The sequence below is a fragment of the Cetorhinus maximus genome, chromosome 9 (assembly GCF_964194155.1).
Source record: "Cetorhinus maximus chromosome 9, sCetMax3.hap1.1, whole genome shotgun sequence".
Taxonomy (NCBI): Eukaryota; Metazoa; Chordata; class Chondrichthyes; order Lamniformes; family Cetorhinidae; genus Cetorhinus; species Cetorhinus maximus.
In genome coordinates, this window is record NC_135887.1 from 102,120,422 (window position 1) to 102,143,277 (window position 22,856).

At 42.5% G+C, this 22,856-nt stretch overlaps 1 protein-coding gene across 2 annotated transcripts in view; it reads left to right on the forward strand.

The window, feature by feature from the left end:
- stk33 (serine/threonine kinase 33) overlaps positions 1–22,856 on the forward strand; it is a 135,370-nt gene that overhangs the window by 78,722 nt on the left and 33,792 nt on the right. For both annotated transcript variants that reach the window (XM_078549219.1, XM_078549218.1), the window contains 4 exons: positions 15,953–16,028; positions 19,806–19,918; positions 20,669–20,754; positions 21,686–21,925. In XM_078549219.1, the coding sequence (XP_078405345.1) occupies positions 15,953–16,028; positions 19,806–19,918; positions 20,669–20,754; positions 21,686–21,925 (515 nt within the window). The remainder of the gene's footprint in view (positions 1–15,952; positions 16,029–19,805; positions 19,919–20,668; positions 20,755–21,685; positions 21,926–22,856) is intronic.

Genomic DNA, 22,856 nt, shown 5'->3' on the forward strand with positions numbered 1-22,856 from the left:
GGAGCTATAAGGAGCAATGGGTGAGTGGGTGGGGTGCAGCTGTTGGCATGGAGGGGCATGGGTAAGACCTTTTGATCTTACATTTCAAAAGCTTCCTACATCCCAATTATAGTTCACGACTCCTTTAGGATCCATGAACATATCATGGAGAAACTGGCTCGACTGCCTGAAAATTGTGGGGAAGTAGGAGATGCCTACCCCCACAATAGAGCTAGCCAGGTCAGAAGTGCAGGGTGTGGGTTTTCTACCCTGCATCCTTATTCCAGGCCAGAGAAAATTGGGTGTGCCAGCAATGGGCCTGGAATCCCACAATCTGTCTTGCCCCCCCCACTATTTTTAAATGGCTCTGGGGTCTTTCAAACTCCACAAAAATCTGGACCATAGTCTTGAGCTGTGACCATTGAGGCACCCTGTAATAATTCAGCAAGTAAAGGATTATACTTAATTGTTTTCAAACCTTAAGTCATTAATAAAATAAAGATCCTTTTTTGCAGAAAGCAATGTGTGATTTTGGCAGAGAAGCTAAGTGAACAACAAAGTAATAATTTGGTTTTGTGATGACCAGCCAGTGATCAACAGAGAAAAGTGTGAATTATACCAATGCATGCTGAAACAAATCCAGATCTAGCATACACTCATTGTTTTATAATGGCAAGCTGTGTGGGCCAGCTTAAGTTGTTTATCTTATTCTCTTTTAAAGGCAGAATTTTTAGTATCCTTCTCATTGCAGTCCCTGGCCCTAGTAAGACACCAGGTGGTGCTATTATTACTGCTATTCAGCATGGATGAAGGCATGAGCAACTGACTTGACAATGGCAGTGTGCACTAAAAGAGATGAACTGTTTTTTAAATAAAGAATGCTTCTGTAATGGTTTACAATTTATTCTATTTGTCAATTCTCAGCTGTACAAACAAAATATAAAAATCTGGTGTTTATGCAGTCAATGTGATTAGATTGTTAGAGATGTACTAAGTTTCTATGTTGCTAATAATACGGATTTTGAAATTTAGACAAACTTTCTTTCAAACAGGATTAATGATGTGATAAAATTTCCCTGTGCTGTTAACATACATTATTTTAAGCAGTTTAGCATCCGCATCTAATGAACATACAAGGAGCTTCATTCAAATGTGTTGAGTGCTCCTACGTCATTGTCGGCTGTCCCTTGATTTGAGAATGATGTCTACTCAGAATAATGAGTTTCTGCCATGGGCCTTCATGTGACTGAATAGGCCCATTCTTGACCTGCAGTCCTTGGGCAGGATGTCCCATGAGGTAGAGGGGCCCCGAGTGCAGGATTTGTTTCCTTTTCTTTCCTTCTCTGCTGCTGCCCTGCCTCATCATTAAGGCGTTTGGACTCAAAGCATCATACAGCTAGATGGACAAGCTGTCGCCATTTCCAATGATTGGTAGCAATCTCCTCCCAGCCTTTAATGTCAATGCTGCCACGCTTCAAGGTGCCTTTATAGCATTTTCTTTGTCCTACCCTGGAATGTTGGCCATTTGAGAGTTGAGAAAATAAGACCTCGTAGGGGAGACCCTTTTTGGCCCCCTAGACACAGTGTCATGGTTGATTTTTCGCGAGCTTTTGCCTGAATGCTTATGGAGGTGTCTTCAAGAAATCCACTAGCATTTGTTCAATGGTCCTCCCATTGAATCTGGAGGATGAGGTGGAGGCATTGCTGATGGAATTGCTCTTGCACTCTGTGAGTCCAGGTCTCACTGCAGTATAGGAGTGTGGTGACATCAACTGTTCTGAGCAACAGGACTTCTGTTGACTTGCAGAGGTCTTTGTTGTCAAATACTCACTGCCGCAGTTTGTAGAAGGCTGAGTTGGCACAGCTAATCCATTATTGGATCTCCTCATCAGTGGTGGCCCTTTGAGAGAGGTGGCTGCCAAGGAATGGGAAGTGCACAACATATTCCAGATTCTCTCCTTCAACACGTCTGGGAGGTGGAATATTTGACTGACCAGGCCTCGGTTGGTATGAGTTTTGTTTTGGCAACATTTAAGGACAGGCTGAGTTTTTTGAATGCAGAATTGAAGAGATCGAGAGTGGCTTGCAAATCTGGTGCAGAGTTTGCAATGACATTGCAGTCGTCTGCAAACTGTAGATCATGTATGTCTATGGTGGTCAGTTTAATTTTGGCACGGAGGCAACTGAGATTAAAGAGTTTTCCATCTAGGTGAAATTTAGCACTCAAACCAGAGGGTTGTTGATCTTTGATGAGGTGAATATCCACTGTCGGGTACATTGTAAATAGTATGAGGGCCTATCGCACAGGTCGGAATCGTCCCAGATTTGCACTAAGTGGGGTAGTGGGCAGGTAAAATGATGTTTTACTCGCCGGCTGCGATGGTAGGCTTTCATGCCCTATCATCTCAAACCCGCCACATTAATTATGAACTCCCAGGAAACACGCCGTTTCCATGGTGGGCGGGCTGCCATTCGCCTGCCCGCCATTACCCCGCCGCTGCATCACACTGGGCACCACATTTAAAGTCCAGCCGCAAGCACACACCTCAGTGCTTCCAGACCACCACTGCTGCACAGAAGACATGATCCTGAAACTGAAGGAGATGGCAAGTCCCCAGGTTCAGTGTCGCATCTCTCGAGTGCCTTTCGGCTGCCGTGGAGGCCCACCAGGATGTCCTCTACCCCCGCTCTGGTCGCAGAATGGACAGCAACAGCACTAACCTGGCTTGGGAGGCAGTGGCAGTGGTGGTCAGTGCCAACGCCCTTCAAAAGAGGACAGCCACCCAGTGCCGCAAGAGGGCGAATGATTTCCTTTGTTCTGCCAGGGTAAGTCACTCTTCTCATCACTCTCAACTCTCACACTCTCAAACTCATCGCACATCCACAGTGATCTCACTCACTGCCAGTTCAAGGGACATCACCATTCACTCTCTCACACACACCTTCATTGTCCTCATCCTGTACATGGGACCACTCATCACCCATACACACCAGGCGTACTTATCATCTGGTCTGGCAGGCGTCCTGCTTACACTCTCTTGATCTCTATTCATGCAGGACAAGCTGGCACACAACAACAGGGAGAGGTCACAGAGTGATGGAGGAATGCCTGAGATCAAGGTCCTCACCAAGTTGGAAAACAGAGCCATCTGGGCAGGTCCTGTGCTGACGCTGGAGTTGGTGGTGCTCTACCAAGTGAGGGTCCAGCAGTGCAACATCCATCAGATAACCATGCTCTGAGTAATGTGTCCTGTTTCACAGGCCACTGCCATGTACTAATTATGTCCCCTTGCTTCCGCAGGCACACCTGGGAAACATCCAAGAGCGACCATCACTCAGGGACTCCTGTCAAGCCTCGAAGGCACCTCGGAAGATGAATCTGAAGACACCCTCCTTGAAGTCCCATCATGACACTCACCCACTCCCTCCACCAGCGCAGAGAGACACACCTCGGTGGGACCTAGCTTTAGAATAGCCTCGGGATCACAATCTGGTGAGCACATCGCACTGTCTGATCCACAGCAGGTGGCGGCAGGGACTTCCCATGTGTCCGGCACTCGGAGGACTGCTGAAGGCCAGACATTTGCTGAGCCCAAGTCAGATGACGAGCCTCTGGACTCAGTCATGTCATTGTTGCTGGAGCTGCAAAGGCAAGCTCAGGAATATCAAGAAGGCATGTCTGCTGCACTCCTCAGCTTGCAAGGCATGATGGAGATGTCTGTCCGCCTTCAGACTGAGGTGATAGCGCCGGCATGCCAACGCACCAAGGTCAACACTGGTAGAATGGCAGCTGCCATGGAGATGCTGGTTCAGGACGTCGCTCCTGCACTGTTGTGTGGGCTCAACTCCATCGCTGATGCCATAGTTGGCCTCCAACAGTGTGTACTCAAGAGGGGTGCAGGGCAGCCTGATCTCACTCCAGCTACCCCTTCTCCTCAAGGAGTCAGCCTGGGGCCTTCGGACACCCATGGGGAGGAGGATCAGCAGGTGCACACTCCAGGGCCATCCACACAGGTGCCTGAGTGTCCAGCCCATGTGAATCCCCTCTTCCTGCGACCTCAGCAGCTCCAGCTCCACAGGCCGAGGAGGATGCCACTGCCATACAGCAGGACCCCAAAACCAGGAAGGAGCCCCCCAAGTCTTGGCCCTCCAGAGGACGTCCGCCAAGGTCATCACAGACAAGGCATCGCAGTCAGCAGGCTGCCTCCACCTTCTCTGTGGATGTCCAGGGAGCACCAAGATGTAGTGGCAGGGTTAGGAAAGTTAAGAAGAATTAGTTGCACAGCCTGGGCATGGCTGTTAATCACTTGTACATACCGTTCACTGTTGTCATTTAGCTCCCAAAAATGTCTCCCTGCCTATGGCTCCTTGTTCTGATGAGCAGTGTCCTTGTCACTCAGATGTGAAACCTTTCTGCACAAGATAAAGGCAGGTGTCTCAGTCCAGGGCCTCTTTCCTGTGCTCTTTGCAGTCTCCAGACCAAAGTGATGGTCCAGCCTCTCACCCCCTGGAAACATTACTGATGCCTACATGTCGGTGGTGCTTGTCATTGCTGCCAGAATGTATGGGCAGGTGCCACAGAGTTCTCATTCTCTCAGTGTGCTCTTAGCACCTTTTAAGATGCATCTGTGAGCATTGATACTGTGCTCCTGAACGGGTCAGGTGCTGAAGGCGGACACAGCATCGGATGCTTCTGAAGTTTCATGGCTGCATCTCTATGATATAACCCTGATCACGGAGCGCAAGCTAGGCCAGACAGGAGTCAGACATTCTCAGAAGCTATTTGAAGATTTATGGAGTGTCCTCACTGCATGTCGTCATCATCCTCCACAAATCTAGCAGCTATGTGCCTCATCTAGCCAGTGCGAGGGCCTCATCCCCGTTATTGTCACCTCCAAGGACCTCCTCACCCTCATCCCCATTGGCGCATCCTTATTGGAGGAGACGTGCAGCTCCTCCATCTCCTCCTCAGCCAGCTTGTCTCCTCGTTGGAGTGCCAGGTTGTAAAGGGCGCAGCAGACGATGATGATGTATGACACACTCTGTGGACTGTATTGCAGGGCTTCAGCAGACCGGTTCAGGCACCGGAACCTCACCCTCAGCATCTGATGGTCTACTCCACCAAGTTGCGAGCTGCAGCATGAGCCTCATTATACGGTCGCTCTGCTGCAGTCTGAGGCTGCTGCATGGGTGTCATCAGCCATGGCCTCTGTGGGTAGCCCTTGTCCCCAAGGAGCCATCCCTGCAGCTTCTGTGGACCCTGGAAGACCTCAGGGACCTTTGATCGACTGAGGATGTAGGCATCGTGTACGCTCCCTGGAAACTGTGTGCACACCTGCAGGATGCGCTTCTGGTGGTAGCACATTAAGTGAATGGAACCCCTTGCAGCTGATGTAGTTCACCGTGTGTTGCGACGGAGATCTGAGTGCCACATGAGTGCAGTCAATCGCACCCTGAACCCATGGGAAATCCAAGATCTGGGTGAATCCAATTGCTCTTGCATCCTGGCTGTCCTGGTCCTGGGCTCTGTGCTCTCGCAAAGATGGCATCCATGACCTCATGGATGCATTTGTAGATGGAGGCTTGCGAGTTCCCACTGAGCTCACCTGTAGAGCCCTAAAAGGAGCCACTGGCGTAAAAATTGAGTGCCGCGGTCACCTTCATGGCCACTGGCAGCAGATGCCCTCTATGTCCCCGTGGCGCCAAATCCTGTAGTAGCTAGCAGATGTGACTGCCCAGTTCCCTGGACATGCGCAACCTTCAACGACACTGGTTGTCAGTCATCTGCAGGAATGAAAGGCAGCATCTGTAAACCCCGGGTGTCGATAGGCGCTGACCAGCAATGGCTCGCTGTGGCTCTTGGGCAGCATGTGCTGGAGCCCCAGCCGCCCCTTCTTCCTGAGGTTGCTGCTCCTGCCTCTGCACAGTTATCCAACTGTTCTGCATTTCACTAAAATGCTCATGAATTTGCAGTCTATGCTGGGTTTGGGTGGGGGTGGAGCACTTGGTGGCACTTTGTTGCTTGAATGGGCAGCCTGATCCCAATCATATCAATGTGGCTGTGCCTGAACTATCTCAGTTGCAGAGGAATGATCACATTATGCAGGTTTCCCTAATGCGAGGCCGCTTCCCTCACCCACCCTACCCTCCACCCCGACTGGCAGGGCAACCCTTGCCCCCCCTCCTCCCCCTTAAGCGGCAGGGCTGTCCTTAACCTCCGACTCCCCAAGGCACCTGAAGCTTGAAGTCCAACAGGCAACCATGGCAAGCGCTGCACAACGTTACTGTGTACTCACCTCCGAGTTCCCCTCAAAGTGCAGGCCACCAAGTGCATGCCTTTTATGTGCTGTTGTGAAACACGCCAGTGTGCTTTCCTGCTGATGTGGACGCACAATCTAGCGGGGGGGGGGGCGGGACAATTCCAGCTGGCGGGACAATTCCAGCGGGCTGGCCTGATAATTCCGCCTACAGTCTGGTCTGGATTTTGAAGGGGACTGTTTCAGATATCCCACTCAAGACAGTTGCAGTCATGTCATCATGAAGCAGTTGCAGGATTGTGATGAAGTTTCTTGGACATCAAAATTTCTGGAACACAATCCACAGAGCCTTATGATTTACTGAGGCACTCATACACTAATATATAGTTGACATTGTAGTACCAATGGAATTCCTATTTTATTGTCTGACTGAGAAAAAGTGCATGACCATTACAGCTGAAGCAATAAGAATCAAATACTTTTCACAGAAATCTAATAGCTGCTTGTAACTATCTGCGGGTTGTTTTTTTTTTGTTAGCAGTTATAAATGAAGCAGGAGTGAGGTATAGGAGGTTAAAAGTTTAAGCAATTGTATAGTATAAGTTTTGAATCAACTTCCATTAATTAAACTTCACTAGAAATGTTTTAATCAGAACTACAGTTCCAATGATTTAGAAAGAAAGATACTAAATTTGTGTTAGGATCTCATTCTCATTTCTCCGTGTTACATCTATTTGATCGGAATTTCAAACTGCAGGCTTTATCCATTTGAACATGGATCTGTGTGTACCTTTTATGTCACAACATGTGTTAGTGCTTAGCTAGTTTGAATTTTTTAAGATTAAGTAATGAACATAGTTACTTCATTTTTTTGAAAAAATCATTTATTCCAATATCTGCCAAGGTTATGCTGGATCATCTGAGAACGTAATATCTAAATCATTTAACCAGTTTTGCTAAAAATAATTTAGGGGATCTTTTCATTGACGATCCCAAAATCTGGAGCCTCTTTTGAAGATGTTACAAACTCTCTTTGCCTCCAAACTTGGGTTCTGTTACAGTTGTACCAATACTTCAACAAGAATCACTATTTTAGTTATTTCTGCCAATCTCCCTCCAATGTTGCCTTCATGTGGATCCAAGTAATTGTAACACAATTATATAAAATAGAACCTGTATTCTTATTATAGTTGGGGAGAGTGGGGACTGGGAATTAAATAAAAGCGTCGTGCTGTGCAACCTAGACTGCTGTCTTCCTTACTCCTTGTTTTCTAGCCATTTTGGCTGCAGGAAGGATATGGGTACAAATGAAGTTGTAAAAGAGAATAGAAACGGGAAATAAGATGGTGCTAAATAAGAGAGAATGAACTAGTAAAAAATAGATGACAGGAATGAGAGGGAGTGCAACTACTATTATCGTATGATAAAAGAGGTGATTTATCAATGTTTAAATAACCAATTCCAAGTTGGTGACCCAGTGGGTAGCTTTGGAACTGACTTGGTGATAATCAAAGTGGGCACTGATTTACAATCATAGAATTGTACAGTGGCTGCAGCTGAGAAGGAGGCTGTTTATCCCATTGTGTCTATGCAAGCTCTCTGCAAGAACAACTTGGCTAGTCCCACTCCCCTGCAAATTTGTTTTATTCAGATAATTATCCAATCCCTTTTAAAAGCCACAATTTAACCTGTCTCCACCACACTCCCTGGCAGTACATTCCAAATCCTAACCACTCACTGCATAAAATGTTTTTCCTTATATCATCTTTGTTTTTTTTTCCATCTTAAATCAGTGTCCTTTGGTTCTCAACCATTTGCCAATAGGAAGTTTCTTCCTATCTATTCTGTTCAGACCCCTCATCATTTTGAACAACTTTATCAATTCTCTTCTCAAGGAGGAGAATAGCCTCAACTTCTCCAATCTACCCATGTAACTGAAATCCCTCATCCTCCCTAGAACCATTCTTGTAAATCTTTTCTGCACCCTCTTTCATGCCTTCATATCCCTCACAATTCACAATACTTCCAAGTTTTGCTTCATCTGCAAAGTTTGAAATTGTGCCTTGCACATGCAAGTCAAAGTCATTAATATAGATGAAGAAAAGCAGTGGTCCTAACACCTGACCCCTGGGGAACCCCACTATGTATCTTTCTCCAGTTCTAACTATTCACCAGTGCTCTCTGTTTCTTGTCACTCAGCCAACTTCGTATCCATGCTGCCACTGCTCCTTTTATTCCAACGGCTTTACTTTGGTGATACCTTCTTTTGAATAAGGGTGCAACATTTGCAATTCTCCAGTCTTTTGGCACCAACTGTGTATCTAAAGAGTATTGGAAGATTATATGGCCAATGCCCCTGCAATTTCCAGCTTTACTTTCCTCAGTATCCTTGGATGCATTTGATCCTGTCTAAGATTAACTTTATCAACTTTAAGTGCAGCCAACCTTTCTAATATCTCATCTGTACCAATTTTTAGTCCATGCAGTGCTTCAACTACCTCCTATTTCACTATTTGACAGATGCAAAGTATTCGTTTAACACCTCAGCCAAGTGTCTGTCTCCGGGCGTAAATTTGCTTTTTGTTCCCTGATCAGCTCCTTTTACTGTTTATAAGCCTATAGGAAACTTTTAGAGTCCTTTTTATGTTAGCTGTCTATCTCTTCCCATTGTGTCTCTCTTTGTTTCACTTACTTTTTTCATTTCCTCTGCATGTTCTATATTCAGCCTAGTTCTCAATTGTTTAATTAACCCCCAGCTGTGCATCCAGACATTTGGTATGTGAACAGCCCACCTAAATTGGTGCACATTATACAGAGTTTGAACATACCAGTCCAGTTGGAGTCATACCTATCACAAAGGAAGATGGCTGTGGTTGTTGGAGGTCCATCATCTCAGTTCCAGAACATTACTGCAGGAGTTCCTCAGAGTAGTGTCCTATGCCCAACCATCTTCAGCTGCTTCATCAATGACCTTCCTTCCATTATAAGATCAGAAGTGGGGGTGTTGGCTGATGTTTGCAATGTTCACCATTCGCGACTACTCAGACACTGAAATAGTCCATGTCCAAATGCAACAAGACCTGGACAATATCCAGGCTTAGGCTAACATGTGGCAAGTAACATTCACACCACACAAATGCCAGGCAATGATCATCTCCAACAAGAGAGAATCTAACCATTACCTCTTGACATTCAATGGCATTATCATTGCTGAATACCCCATTATCAATATCCTGGGGGTTGCCATTCACAAGAAACTCAACTGGACTAGCCATATAAATACTGTGGCTACAAGAGCAGGTCAGAGGCTAGGAAGCCTGCGACGAGTAGCTCACCTCCTGACTTCCCAAAGCCATCTACACCATCTACAAGGCACAAGTCAGGAGTGTGATGAAATGGTCTCCACTTGCCTGAATGAGTACAGCTCCAACAATGCTCAAGAAGCTTGACACCATCCAGGACAAAACAGCCCACTTGATTGGCACCCCTTCCACAAACATTTACTTCCTCCACCACTGGCGAAGAGTGGCAGCAGTGTGTACCACCTATAAGATGAACTGCAGAAACTTACCAAAGCTCCTTAGGCAACACCTTCCAAACCCACGGATGATCACTACCATCTAGAAGGGCAAGGGCAGCCGATACATGGGAACACCACCACCTGGAAGTTCCTCTCCAAGCCACTCACCATCCTGACTTGGAAATATATAGCTGTTCCTTTGTTATCACTGGGTCAAAATCCTGGAATTCCCTCTCAAACTGCACTGTGGTTGTTACCTACATCATGTGGACTGTAGCGGTTCAAGAAGGCAGCTCCCTTCCACCTTCTCAAGGGCAATTAGGGATGGACAGTAAATGCTGGCCTAGCCAATGACGCCCACACCCTGCAAACGAATAAAAAAATGTCACTGTTCAAAGTGTGTGTACATGATACCCCATGCTTTGCCCGTAAGTTTTTGGAAGAGGCAAGTCCTTGCTTTTATCTTCTTGTATGTCTTTCCCAAATGAGTTTTAAAACTCAAGATTCTGTCCAAGGTTGCACCAAAGTAATTTGGAATATAACTCATTTCAGACTGGTTCACCCCAAAAAGTGAGAGTAAGTGCTTCCTTGTCAGCTTGTTTCAATGAAAAGCTGTCACTTTGGCATCATGGTCTTTTACTGTGTCAGTGACTTCAAGTTTATGGAGGCGTGTCCAGGCTCAGGCTTGATAAATAGGATGATTGGTCACCTCCACTGTCTCATCCTATTTCTTCAGGTGGACAAGATTCAGTGAACCTTCTAGACGTTTTATTGTGTTCAGGTCACCATTCTTCTCATATATTTTTAAGATTGCTTATGTTTACGGCTGCCACAAAGGTATAAACCTTCTGTAGCTGCAGGGAACATGTTTCAGGCTTTGGAGGTATTCGTTGAGAGTAATCTGAGCGCTGATCTGGTTTTAACTTCTGGAGGAAGGCTGCCTTAATGCTACTACTAATGGCAAGAACCTGGTCATAGCCACCAACCCAGGCTGAAATTTGGTTGTTTCAATGAGATGGAAATGATAAAGCTGGTGAGAAACTTGTATATGGGTCTTTTTCATAAATGTCTAACTGCTTTTTAATTCCAACTAGGCACTTTTTGCTCAGCCAGAGGGAATTCCAGACACAACCGAGATCTGTATTTTCTGATGAAAGATTGTGTGTAGCGTTCTCAAGTTCCTCTGTAAGCTTCACAAACAGTGCTTAGAAACTACTTGTAGCCAACACTGCCCCACTATTCTGTCTATTGGCTCTGGAGCTCTGATTGAATGAACACCAAAGCTCTGCTGTAATTTCCGCTAAATGAATTAGATTGTGCATAACCTCAAATGTTGATGATGATGCACCATATCAACTATAGGGTTGCTTTAAATGCCTTCTTAAAGCTGTCTTAAGCACATTCCTCACAGTAAAGCCAGGGCTCACCTCCACAAACTTGGAGCTGCTGACTTGGTAAAACACCATAAACGCAAAACTGACAAAATGACTGAACAGAACATTCGTAAAAGATCATTCTAAATATCTAACAAAGCCCCGTGCTTCACCACTATTACTACATATTACATGTAATAACAAGGCCCTCATGACCTCAAAGTGTAAAAGCTGCTAGCAGCAATAGCATTTATCTTTAGAATTTGGGCCAAAGGGATGAGCATGGTTGGCAGATCTAATCACAGCCAGCAATAATCCTTCCCTTCATCAAACACAGGAAACCAGCATATGATGCTACTAGATATTGCCCAATTTCACTCCGCTTCACAATGGTAAGAGAGAAATGTGAGGAGAAGAGGGAGGGAGAGAGAGAGATAGGCAGAAGACAAAGAAATGGGAGAATAAACAGGTACAAAAAAAATTGAAGGTCAGATCTAAACAAATGAAAGCTCAAGGGGCTTTTTGGTAAGAGTTATTGCAAGCATGGTTGTGTGGTATTTGTGACTTCTTTCATTCTAGTTGCTCATGGTTATTCTTAATTTTGCACAGTTTTATATTTTTTGGTTTTATAATATGGCTCACAGCAACCTTTATTAAAGTGTACTGTGATTCACATTCATCTGATGCTTGCAAGTTCCGACATAACAATGCACAGGTTCCTCTCTCTGAGTTATTGGGGGAGTGGACTCTGATTCAAATACAGATCCTGTTCTGAATATTGCTGTTGTCAGGTAACTTCTCAAACCTTAATGTGCCCCAAGTTGAAACTTGTTAAATTCATCATTATGAAGATTGGAAAGTTCTATAATGTAGACACTAAGGAGAAAATCACTGAATTTTTCAGTAGTGGGAATAAGTACCTTTCGGAAGGCCTTCATGATTTAGAAAGCTGGTATCTCAACTTTTGGGGTCTAGAAGAGGGCCAAAGGTGATTACATAATATTGTTAATTTACTGGCTCATATTAGGACTGATTTGTTTTAATTTTGGTATTGCTTAACTGTTGGCAACCTTGGCATCTTATTTGGCACAACTGAGTTTCCACTCTCATTCTCCCCAGCACAAAGCCCACTTACTTCCAACACTGTGTCTTTGTCTGTCAGCATCCTTGTTTTAGCTTGTTTGTTGTTGAAACCCTCTTTCAGGCTTCTGTTTTTCCAGAGTCAGGTATTACAAAGCGCTCCTAGCCAGCTTCCCATTTTCCACTCTCCATAAACTTAGGCATACCCAAAACTCTGCTGCCTGTACCTTAGTCTGCACAAAGTTCTGTTCACACTACTGCTTGCTGACCTACATTGGCTTGTAGTTCCCCTATGCCTCAATTTTTCAAATCTCAGCCTTTCCCCTCCCTCTCTGTCTCTGTAATATTTTCCAGCCCTACACATCTCCAAGAATGCAGTGTTCCTCCAAATCTGGCCTGTTGTGAATCCCCCAATACCTTTGCCCTGTGCCCAACCTCGAGATCTCTCTGCCTCCCACCTTTCTCCACTCCTTTAAGACTCTCTTTAAAACCTACTCTTTTAAACAAGCTTTTAGGCACCCATTCTAATTTCTTCTTCTTTGACTTGGAGTCAATTTATGCCAAATTACAGTCCTGGGAAGTGCCTTGGACTATTTTACCATGTAAAATATGCTATATAAATCTAGTTACTGTTGGTAATCCAGCCCCTAAACTTACTGCAGAGGATTTCCTTAGGACCACCATAGGCTGGTTTGCATTTGTTTAGATCAAAGAGGAAATCCTCTATTCAGCCTGTGCACAACCTGGAATCCACTGGCAGGAACACCTAATTTCTTTTATCTGCTTCTTTGAAGACATCACCCATTTAAAGAAGTATTGGGAAATTGAGGGAAATGTAGCCACATGAATTAAGAGATTGTTGGACAATGTTACAATTATGAGGTTTATAAAGTTGATATGTTTTGGGACTGTGCCCTTAACTTGGGGTATAGTGAAGGGGGTTAGGTAACCTTTGCTGAAGTGTGCCTGACAACAGGCCTGGGTGATGGGACTATTAAAGATTAAAGGAAGGCCCAGATTGTTTTACTGGGAAGGTGTAAGGTGTACACACTAGGAGACAATGGCAGCAGCATCTGTGTTTACGTGGTTAGACTGTTAAAGTCTCTAAAGTCCCAGGAAGGTGCTGAAAATATCAGGTTATAAATAATTGTGCTTTAAAATGTTCATTTGATTCCACAATTGAATAGAGTTGGGATCGAAAGAATAGCTAATTAACATTTCTACCTGGATACAAGGCCCATGTGATTCACTTTGCCATGGTGATGGACTTTGAGAGGGAATGGTGCAGAGCAAGACATTGTGATATCGGGTTATAGGCTTTCCTAAAACATCATTGAATATCACAGACAGATTGGGTAGTCTGCCAAGGCCCCGAGTGCAGAGAGAGAAAAAAACAGAGCAGCTAGATGCTGAAATTTGCTATGGTTTGCCACATAAGAATGTGAGTGGGAGCTAACGCTTGAACTGGAAAGACCAAATTTGTGAAGATTTGAAACAAAACTGGAAGATTCGCCCAGCTTAAACTAGAGGGAGAATCTCCAAGAAAATTCCTCGCTGTGAAAGACGGCTCTCGGGTTAAAAGTTACCAGGCTGGAAAAGGAAACCCTCAGTAGAATCACTTGGGACTGGGTCCGGGAAAATCAATGACTACTTAAGGGACAGTGTAAAGGAAAGTGTGAAGTGGGTTTTTCAGTTGTGTTAAAAGTAAAAAGGGAAAGTTCTGTTCTGTAGTCTAAAGTATAAGTTGCTATTGCTGAAAAAAGAGACATGCCGAAACTTTTCATCTGGCGCTCATCAGGACTCTTGCAAGAATGCCAATATAAGGGGAAGACAATAATTTATACTGTATGTGAAGAGTGCTGATTGGTTGGCAGGTGATGTTGCTATGGAGGGTGCTGATGGTGACTGACAGTTAACTGCCAAGAATTGTTTGAAATTTAAATCAGGCAGCTTGACCCTGATTGATCAAGCATTGCTCTGAGGAATGAGTCAGTGAATGGCTGTCATTTGAATACTGCAGATGCTGGAAATTTGAAATAAAGACTAAAAATGCTAGAAAAACTCAGCAGGCCTGGCAGCATCTGTGAAGAAAGAAACCGAGTTAATGTTTTGAGTCCGTATGACTCTGAAGATTCGAAATATTAACTCTGTTTCTCTTTCCACAGATGCTGCCAGACTTGCTGAGCTTTTCCAGCATTTTTTGTCTTTTTTATTATTATTATTAATGGCTGTCACTTATTTTGTTCAGCTGAAACAGGTGCGATGTACATACGTGTTATTTCTGTCTGCAAGGAACCCCTTTTCCTTGCAGACAGAAAGAACATGTACATACATTGCGCCTGTTTCAGCTAAACAAAATAAGTGACATCCATTCGCTGACTCATTGGTCAAGACATTACCCTGAGGAATCAGGGTCAAACTGCCTGATTTAAATTTCAAACAGTGCTTGGCAGTTAACTATCAGTCACCATCAGTGGTACATTCTTAATGGCAACGCCACTTGCCAACCATTCAGCAGCCGCTTCACATACAGTATAAATTGTCGTCTTGCGAGTGTCCTGTTGAGTGCAAGACGAAAAGCTTAGACATGTCTCTCTTTTCAGCAATAGTCAAGTTCTGTATGACCTAACAACTACTTGTGTAAGGTGCTACAAAAATAGTTTTTAGTCAAAAGTGCTTTTAGTCTGACTGTTACAGTAAAAGTCTTAAACGTGAGACCTTGTCGTGTCATCCTTTCAGCTATCAACTGGAAGTTCGAATTTCTTTTTTTAAAGTTACTGGTCTCTACGGGGATTGTAACAGTGGTTTAAAATAAAGTGATAAGTCTTACAATATTTGTAGCAGGATTTTATCTATCCCTTAGACGAGCTGCCAAACTGAGGCACTGTCTGCCATCTCAGATGGTTCATTTGGAATTTAAAGATCCCGTGGCACTATTCAAATAAGAGAAGTGAGTTCCTCAGGTATTTTGGTTAAAATCTTTTCTCTCAACTAGCACTACCAAAAATAGATTACCTCATCATTCATTTCATTGCTGTTTGGAGAATATTGCTGTTTTCAAAATTGCTGTTATGTTAAATGCATAACCACAGTCACTGCATTTCCAAGTAATTAGTTGTATGGGGCCCACTCTCTTTCCTGAAGGATGTTAGTCAACCAGATGGGTTTTTGTGACAATCCAGTAGATACATGGTCACACTACTAATGCTGGCTTTTTATTTCATTTTTTAATTTATTTGACATGGATGCCAAAACAAATTGCAGACTTGTAGAATTTGCATGTGATACTAAAATGCAAGAGAAGTAGAAAGAGGATGCAAAAAAAATTTGGAAAAACATCAGTTATGCAGCTGGTCAGACAAATGACAAATTGAAATCTAAGACTGGCAAGTGTAAGTCATTACAATTTTGGTACAAAGAAATATGTGACATAAATATGCAATGATTTAAATGGAATTGGTGCATTGTGACCATGAATCGTAGTAGGTTAAACATAGCCTCCACCACTTAGGGTAGTGTCTGCTGCTGGCCTTGATGGCCTCAGTTACAAAAAAAACCACAAGATATTGCTATTATTCTGTTCTTAATCTCACTTGGACAATTTTCACTTCTCCCTACCGCTCATTTCAGTCCCTCTGTTACATTCCCCATCCAATTACTATACACACTCCCTGTATACTATTTTCCAACCTATATGCTGGATTATCCATAGAACTAATCATATTACTTTATCTTTTTTTCAGCTCCAGAAGTTCTCAGTGCCCATCAATACACCCAGCAGTGTGACACATGGAGCATAGGAGTCATTATGTATACATTGTAAGCAACCTTTGAAGGAAAATAAATTTAAATGCATCCGTGATATATATAGATATACATTTTTGTACTTCGGGTTGCAAAGGCTCATCAGTAATTCATGACTGCCAGTTGTGTTCAAAAAACTGAACTATCTCAAAATCTGTATATATTAGGTGCTTTTGATTCTCTTGAGAGCAAGTCACTGACGTGACATAACAAATTTACACAGTTGTTAACTATATAGATTGAAGATGCCAAGTGTTTTTTTTAAACTGTCATGATTTAAAGAGACAACTGTCAGGACAGAAATGCTTAATATTTGTCATAGTTCTATTCTTCCTTTTGTAATGGCCCTATTCTACTGCTTTTTTTTTATTTTGATAGTTCTCTTTCCCCTGTTTTGTTTTCTTTTAGTTCTGCCTTTTTTTGTTTAGGCCCATATCTGCTAAATTTTCATAATAGCTGTGCTGCCTTTTATTGTTTTAATAACCCAGTTCTGATGCCTTATTTTCCTACAGCCTAATTTTCCTTTTTGCTTCTGTTCTTGGAACTACTTGACCAACCATAATGTATGTTGTTTTAAATGATCCCTTCTAATTTTCTTTTGATTTTTTTTTAAAAGCCTACATTGTTCAATGTGATTTCTGCTTCTGCTTTAGTTGTATTAACATCACAGATATTCTGCCAACATGTATATGGGTAGCGTTAGATAAACCAGGCATGACCTGCTGAAAGTTAGTCCTGATAATGGAAATAATCTAAAGATGGGTCTTGAAGGTTTCAGGTGATTGGGCTGTGACTATTTTTTTTGGCAGCTTGTTCCATTTGGGATTGGTCTTGGGAAGAAAGATTTCTGATACCCTGTCTTGGAAACAAATAGCCTTTTTAGTTTGTGTGAATGGCTACCTCATGTTTTATCATCCCCACAACATATTTACAGAATTTTTCTTTAATGCATTTTCCCTTTTTCTGAACTCTTATTTCCTGCTGTGTTTTTCAATTTTCTGACTCTGTTCCTTTTTTGACCTTCTTACACTCACCAGACCAAAAACATTCCAAGCCTTTACTACTCCAATCCTTCATCATTCCCTGCTCCCCAATACTCAGTACCCTATCACTTCCTGTTTCATCTATACCACTCAGTACCCCTCCCTTCTTCCTTCACTATTTTGTCCATTGCTCACTGGGATCACTTAGCAGTGAGGAGAGGGGCAACATGGTCCTGAAAGCACTGTGGTTGTGGGTTGGTCCCAACATCTGGAAGGGTTGGATTATAATTTCTGAGTGGATTTTTTGGATTAGTTCCTGTACATGTTTTCTTTTGTCTCCTTCAGCTTGACATATTTTGATGTTTAAAAAAATGAATAGCTTTTATTTGAAAGTTTAATTAAAACTACGGCAAATATAACAGTAATCAAATTGTTTCAAAACCACATAACTAAAATTATAATGGGTTGATTTCAGTTGCGAAAAATAATTTGTTTATAGCTCAAATGCGAAAGCTGCAATAGGTGTGTAATTAGTACAATCTGTCATTTCAAGTGAATTTCTTTTTCTCTTCAAATACTTTTGAAACGCAATCAAGCATTTGGGATCACTAAATGCTACTTATGAGTATGCTCGCGTTGCAGGATCTGTCTTTAGCTCTGGGCAAAAATATCACGTCCAAGCCCAGGCTTTTGATAAAGGCTGAAGACTTGAAATAAAAAAAAACTTCAATGAAGGTGTTAAAGGCCACAAATGCATTTCAGTTGATATGTTGTTTTTTTGATTTAACATGCTATTTCAGACATTAGAATGTTCAGTTACTAAGGGGTAAAAATGGCACAACATTTTTTCAAAAAACTGTGGTTAGGCCACAAATGAAGTATTGTGTCCAGTTCCATTCACCACATTTTAGGAAGGATTTGAAGGATCTTGAGAGGATGCAGAGGAGTTTTACTAGAATAGTTCCAGGGATGAGGGATTTTAGCTACAATATGAGCTTAGAGAAGCTGGGGTAGTTTTCCCTGGTGTAATGGAGATTGAAAGGAAATTTGATGGAGATGTACAAGATTATAAAAAGATTATGATCAACTTAAAAGCAGCCATGAAAACAAAGGGGAGAATCCTGGAATGCTACATCACACCAATTTTGATACACAGAAGCAAGTGTTGAATGATCAGTAAAGCAATGCATAGAAGAATTGAGGCTGCAGAGTTGTGGTTTTGAGGCAAATGATGAAGGTATCTTGGATAAGACACACAACCAATGAAGAGGTGCTAGTAAAATCTGAGACCAAAAGAACTCTGCTGACCAAGCTCGGGAAGAAATAGTTGGAATTTTTTGTCACGTAATAAATCATGATTTAGAAAGCCTGATGGGGAAGTTAAATGGTAAAATAAATCGAGGTAGACAGAGAATGGGATATTTCTAAAGAGCCTCACAAACTGGATGAATCTACCGCCAATGAAGATGATCCATGGCTGCAGAACAAGATTAACATGGAAGTCCATGGCCGCCGACGCCCTCTTAGGGCATGGTACCTGAAGAGAGAGAGACAGTACAAGATTATGACACGTTTAGATAAGATAGATGAAAAGATGTTCCCATTAGCTGATGGGGCACAGATTAGGGATGCAGATTTAAGTTTTTGGGAAGAGATCCAGGGGGATGTGAGGAAAATATTTTTTTCTGGATTGAACAGTAATCACTTGGAACTGTCTTCCTGTAAGGGTGGTGGAGGCTGAGATGATCAGTGGTTTGAAAAATAAATTGTATGGGCACTGGAGGCAAAAAAGCTTCCAGGGCTGTGAGGATAGAGCATGGGAATATGGGACAGGCTGGATTGCTGTACAGAGAGCCAGCATGGACTTGATGGGCCAAATGGCCTCCATCTGTGACCTTATGACTCCATGACAACAGATATAGGACATAAGACTTATCAATCTACCATCTATGTTTGTGTCTTTTCAAAAGTCAGATTCAATTCTCACTTCATAATTTTATTTGCTAATTGAATAACAACTTATTTTTCCCGTTTGAGCACCACATCTTAATATGCTGATTTTTTTCCACCTGTGTGTGTGGCTGTGGACGTGATGGTGGCTGTCTGTTTTTTGGCTCACTGGCGTTATTCATGTGTGAGCATAAACACAGGTTAGGCAACTGAGGAGTTGTATCGAACCCAGTTCACATTGGAATTGGAATGTTCACTAGCATACATCTAATACGGACTACCATGTAGCAATCAGGAGCAAGAACCTTGGCTCTCTTTTTTCCCCCTACCTAACCCAATTGTACTTAAGTTCAGTTACTGGATGAAGTCAGGTAATCATCAAAGACTGGGGATAGACACTGCAACTTTTTGCTCTGTGAAACTCATTGCTATCCCAGGCAGTGTTGTTACATTTTATTTGCTGGTTTTTATTATTGGCAAATAAGATAAATTAACAAATGCTGAAACCTGAAGCTGATGCTGCATAGCTAGGTAATTCCATATGTAGGGCATTTCAGTTGAGAGAGAGAAGTAAATCAGTCATATCACAACAGTTTATTTCACTAAAAAAAATTGTAAGCAGAATTTTGACAACAGAAGAATTGAAAAGGTTGTGAAACTCACAGATTAAATAACACTGTGTTCACCACCATTTTGTTGAAATCAGCAGCTCTTGCTGCCCATGGTTAAATGTAACTGAATAGACACAACAGCAAAGTTTCCTATGTTATAAAGCCACCCAAAGACAGTTTATAGAGGGGCTTAGAAATACAGTTAATTGTAAATAAAGTAAAAATATCACCCTATTCTTTCCATGCAGGCTTTCTGGAGATCCACCATTTGTGGCTAACTCAGAAGAAAAACTTGCTGAGTTGATAAATAAGGGGGAACTGCGCTTTGATGATTCAATCTTGCAGGAAATTAGTGATGGTGGTAAGTATTTTAAGCATCCTAACTTACATTTAGATCAAAATTAGCTGTTAAGTATAAATGTGCTCGTGTGGATATTGGATACTATTATGGGGGAAGAAAAACTGTAGGGATGAACTGTTCAGTTTATCATCACTATGCCCAAATACAGGAAACATGGGGCTGGTGCTGTACATTTTAAAATTTGTAATGTAATTTGTATTGTAGTACTTTCTAAGGTTTATCTTGGGTTTAAAAGCAACCCAATTGTTCTTAGTTCACCAACATTTTATAATTCACGATCAGTTGCAAAAACGTGTTGGAAACTCATAACTGCCTGCTTTGCTCAAAAGGTACAGGCTGTCATATAGATGACAGAGCCAGACACACAATTTGTTTATATTAGAAGGTGTGTTTGACACCTTTTAAAGCAAGTTACTGAGGTGACATAACAAATTTGGAACATTGGTAGCAATAAAGATTGAAGCTGTGCAAGCATTTTTTCAAAAAACTATCATGATTAAAAGAAACTCATTTTCAAATTAATCCAATAGTTTTATTCAGATTAGCAAAAATGTGACATGTAACCGTGTGCAAATGCTGCTTTACTTAGGATTTTTGTTTCCCCAGTAAAATAAATCCTCTTATGTTTTCTAAATAGAGCATGGATTGCTCGCAATCAACTGTTGTGTTTTTTTTTAAAATGGCACTGCTATGTTACAAAACGAATAAAACTGAAATTTACTGACCTTTTCTTCTCTGTTCTCTTTGTAGCAAAGGATGTGCTGTCACGTCTTTTAAAAGTGGATCCTGCGCATAGAATTACAGCCAATGAGCTTCTTGACAACCCGTGGGTCACGGTAAAGCTGTAGCTAATTTAATTTGAGAAACTGTACATAATTACATATGGCGAATATACAATGGGGCTACTCCATCTTACTCCCAAACTGTTATTTCTTCCCTCTTCATTCACTTCATGTACTTAGGTGTTCAATTTGTTTAATTCTATAGCATTAAAACAAGCTACTGCTATTCCATGGCAGAGTAACCCCATCCTCTGCTGCACTGTGTACTCCTAGAATGCGAGCAGACCAGCTTCAGAATACAAATACATACTTGGAAGCCAGTTTGACAGTCAGCACACTTTTGGGGCAGATTGGCTGCATGAGATCACTTCTGGGAATTGATGCCTCCAACTTTAGTTTTTTTTTGCCAAGAAGTGAATCATGTTTTCCCTGTCATGTCATGTATTTCTTTCAAATTATTACTACTCAATTTTACAAATGTCAGTAGGGCCTTTCCTAATCAGAGATTAAGTTCTACCCCTACTGATGTACTGGGATTTTTATTTAAGTTTACCAATGCAGCCATTTTCTTTGAAATGTCACTAAAAATGTTGCACAATATTCACAGGACAAATATGTACCTGCAAGAAAAACTGGTACTTATATTCCACTGTTAGGCTTTTATGTAATGAGGACGTTTATTCACCAATGAGAGAGCTATTGAAGCCTTTCAAGATACTTTGATTATTCGATCTCACGCAGAAAAACGTGTAATGAGTCCCCCAAGTTTGCAGGCAGTAAAAAACAATGTTGAAAAGTGGTTTTATGTGTCAAATTTTAGAGGAAAGCAATTTTATCTTGTGAACTCAAAGTTTACTGAAGACTGCTGAATTTTCAAACTTGCAAAGCGTATTTACACATAGACCTTCAACTACAAATATATTGACACTTAATATTTTAGTTTGCTGTGTTGTCCAAATCTTTGAAAGTAGAACTTGAATTTCAGGGTGACACTACAGCCACACAAAGGCCACCAAATGTGCTTGAAATGATGAAACAATGGAGAGACAACCTGGATGGAGATGAAGAAGGATCAAGTCCAAATAGTTCTCTTCCGAGCAGTATTTTTCGAGATATACAAACTAGCCAGGAAAGTGGAGAGGGTTCTACCAGTAGCAATGGTACCTCAAATAGATCCAGGGAAATTGACACTGCTGGTAGCCAGTCCTGCACTCCATCTAAGCAGGTAAAATTTCTTTAAAAATTATATCAAAAATGAAATTAATTGAGAGAGGAGCTCACACTGTCCCCTCCACCCTCCTACATAACTCTGAATAATTGCATAGCTAGAGCAAAACTGAGCTGTGGAAGTTTGAGGCAGGATTTATAGGTCCTGATGGGGGCAGGAGCGAAAGCCTGCAGGTGCTAAAAATAGGACAAGAGGCAAGAAAGAAACAGAGACCATACTCACAGCATGGTGTGTACTGCTGAAGACAGAGCAGAGAGTCAGAGAGCCAGTGCTGCAGGAGACTGCGCCTGTCTAGATGGATGGTCACTAAGATTTGTGCCCTGTTCATGGAAGACTTTATACTTTGTAGCACTGCAAACCTTGCCCTGTCAGTAGCCTCAAAGTCACTGTGGACTTGAACTTCTTCACACTCGGCTTCTTCCAAGGATCAACTGCAGATCTTGGTGATGTCTTGCAAGTGGCAGTGCACCACCGCTTGTGCGGGTCACTAATGTTTGGGAGGTAGAAGAGGAGAAGTAAGATACAGAGCAGAGAGATGCCCTGGTTGCCCAGGAAGGAGGCCAGAGACAGGGCGCTCTGATCTTGTCAGGATGCCGACAGGATCACAGAGCATCTGATCTAGGCACCTTTCGGCTGAGCCTTTCTAACCCAGGACGATGACATGGTCTGGAACTCACTTTGAGCTGCCTGTGGTGAACTTCCATTGAAGACGCAGCTTTGAATGGGTCCACTCTTACTGCCAATAAATGATGCAGGTTTGTCCAGAGGTTTCACTGTTACCTATGATTACTTTTGCTTCCCTTCATCACCTCTTTCCTCTTTCCAGTCTCGCCATTAAAGAGTGGAAGTTCACATGTCTGACATCATGGCCCGAATTTTTGCTGTGTTGGACCAAGTCAGCACGCATTTAAAAGTGGTGGGTGGGAGA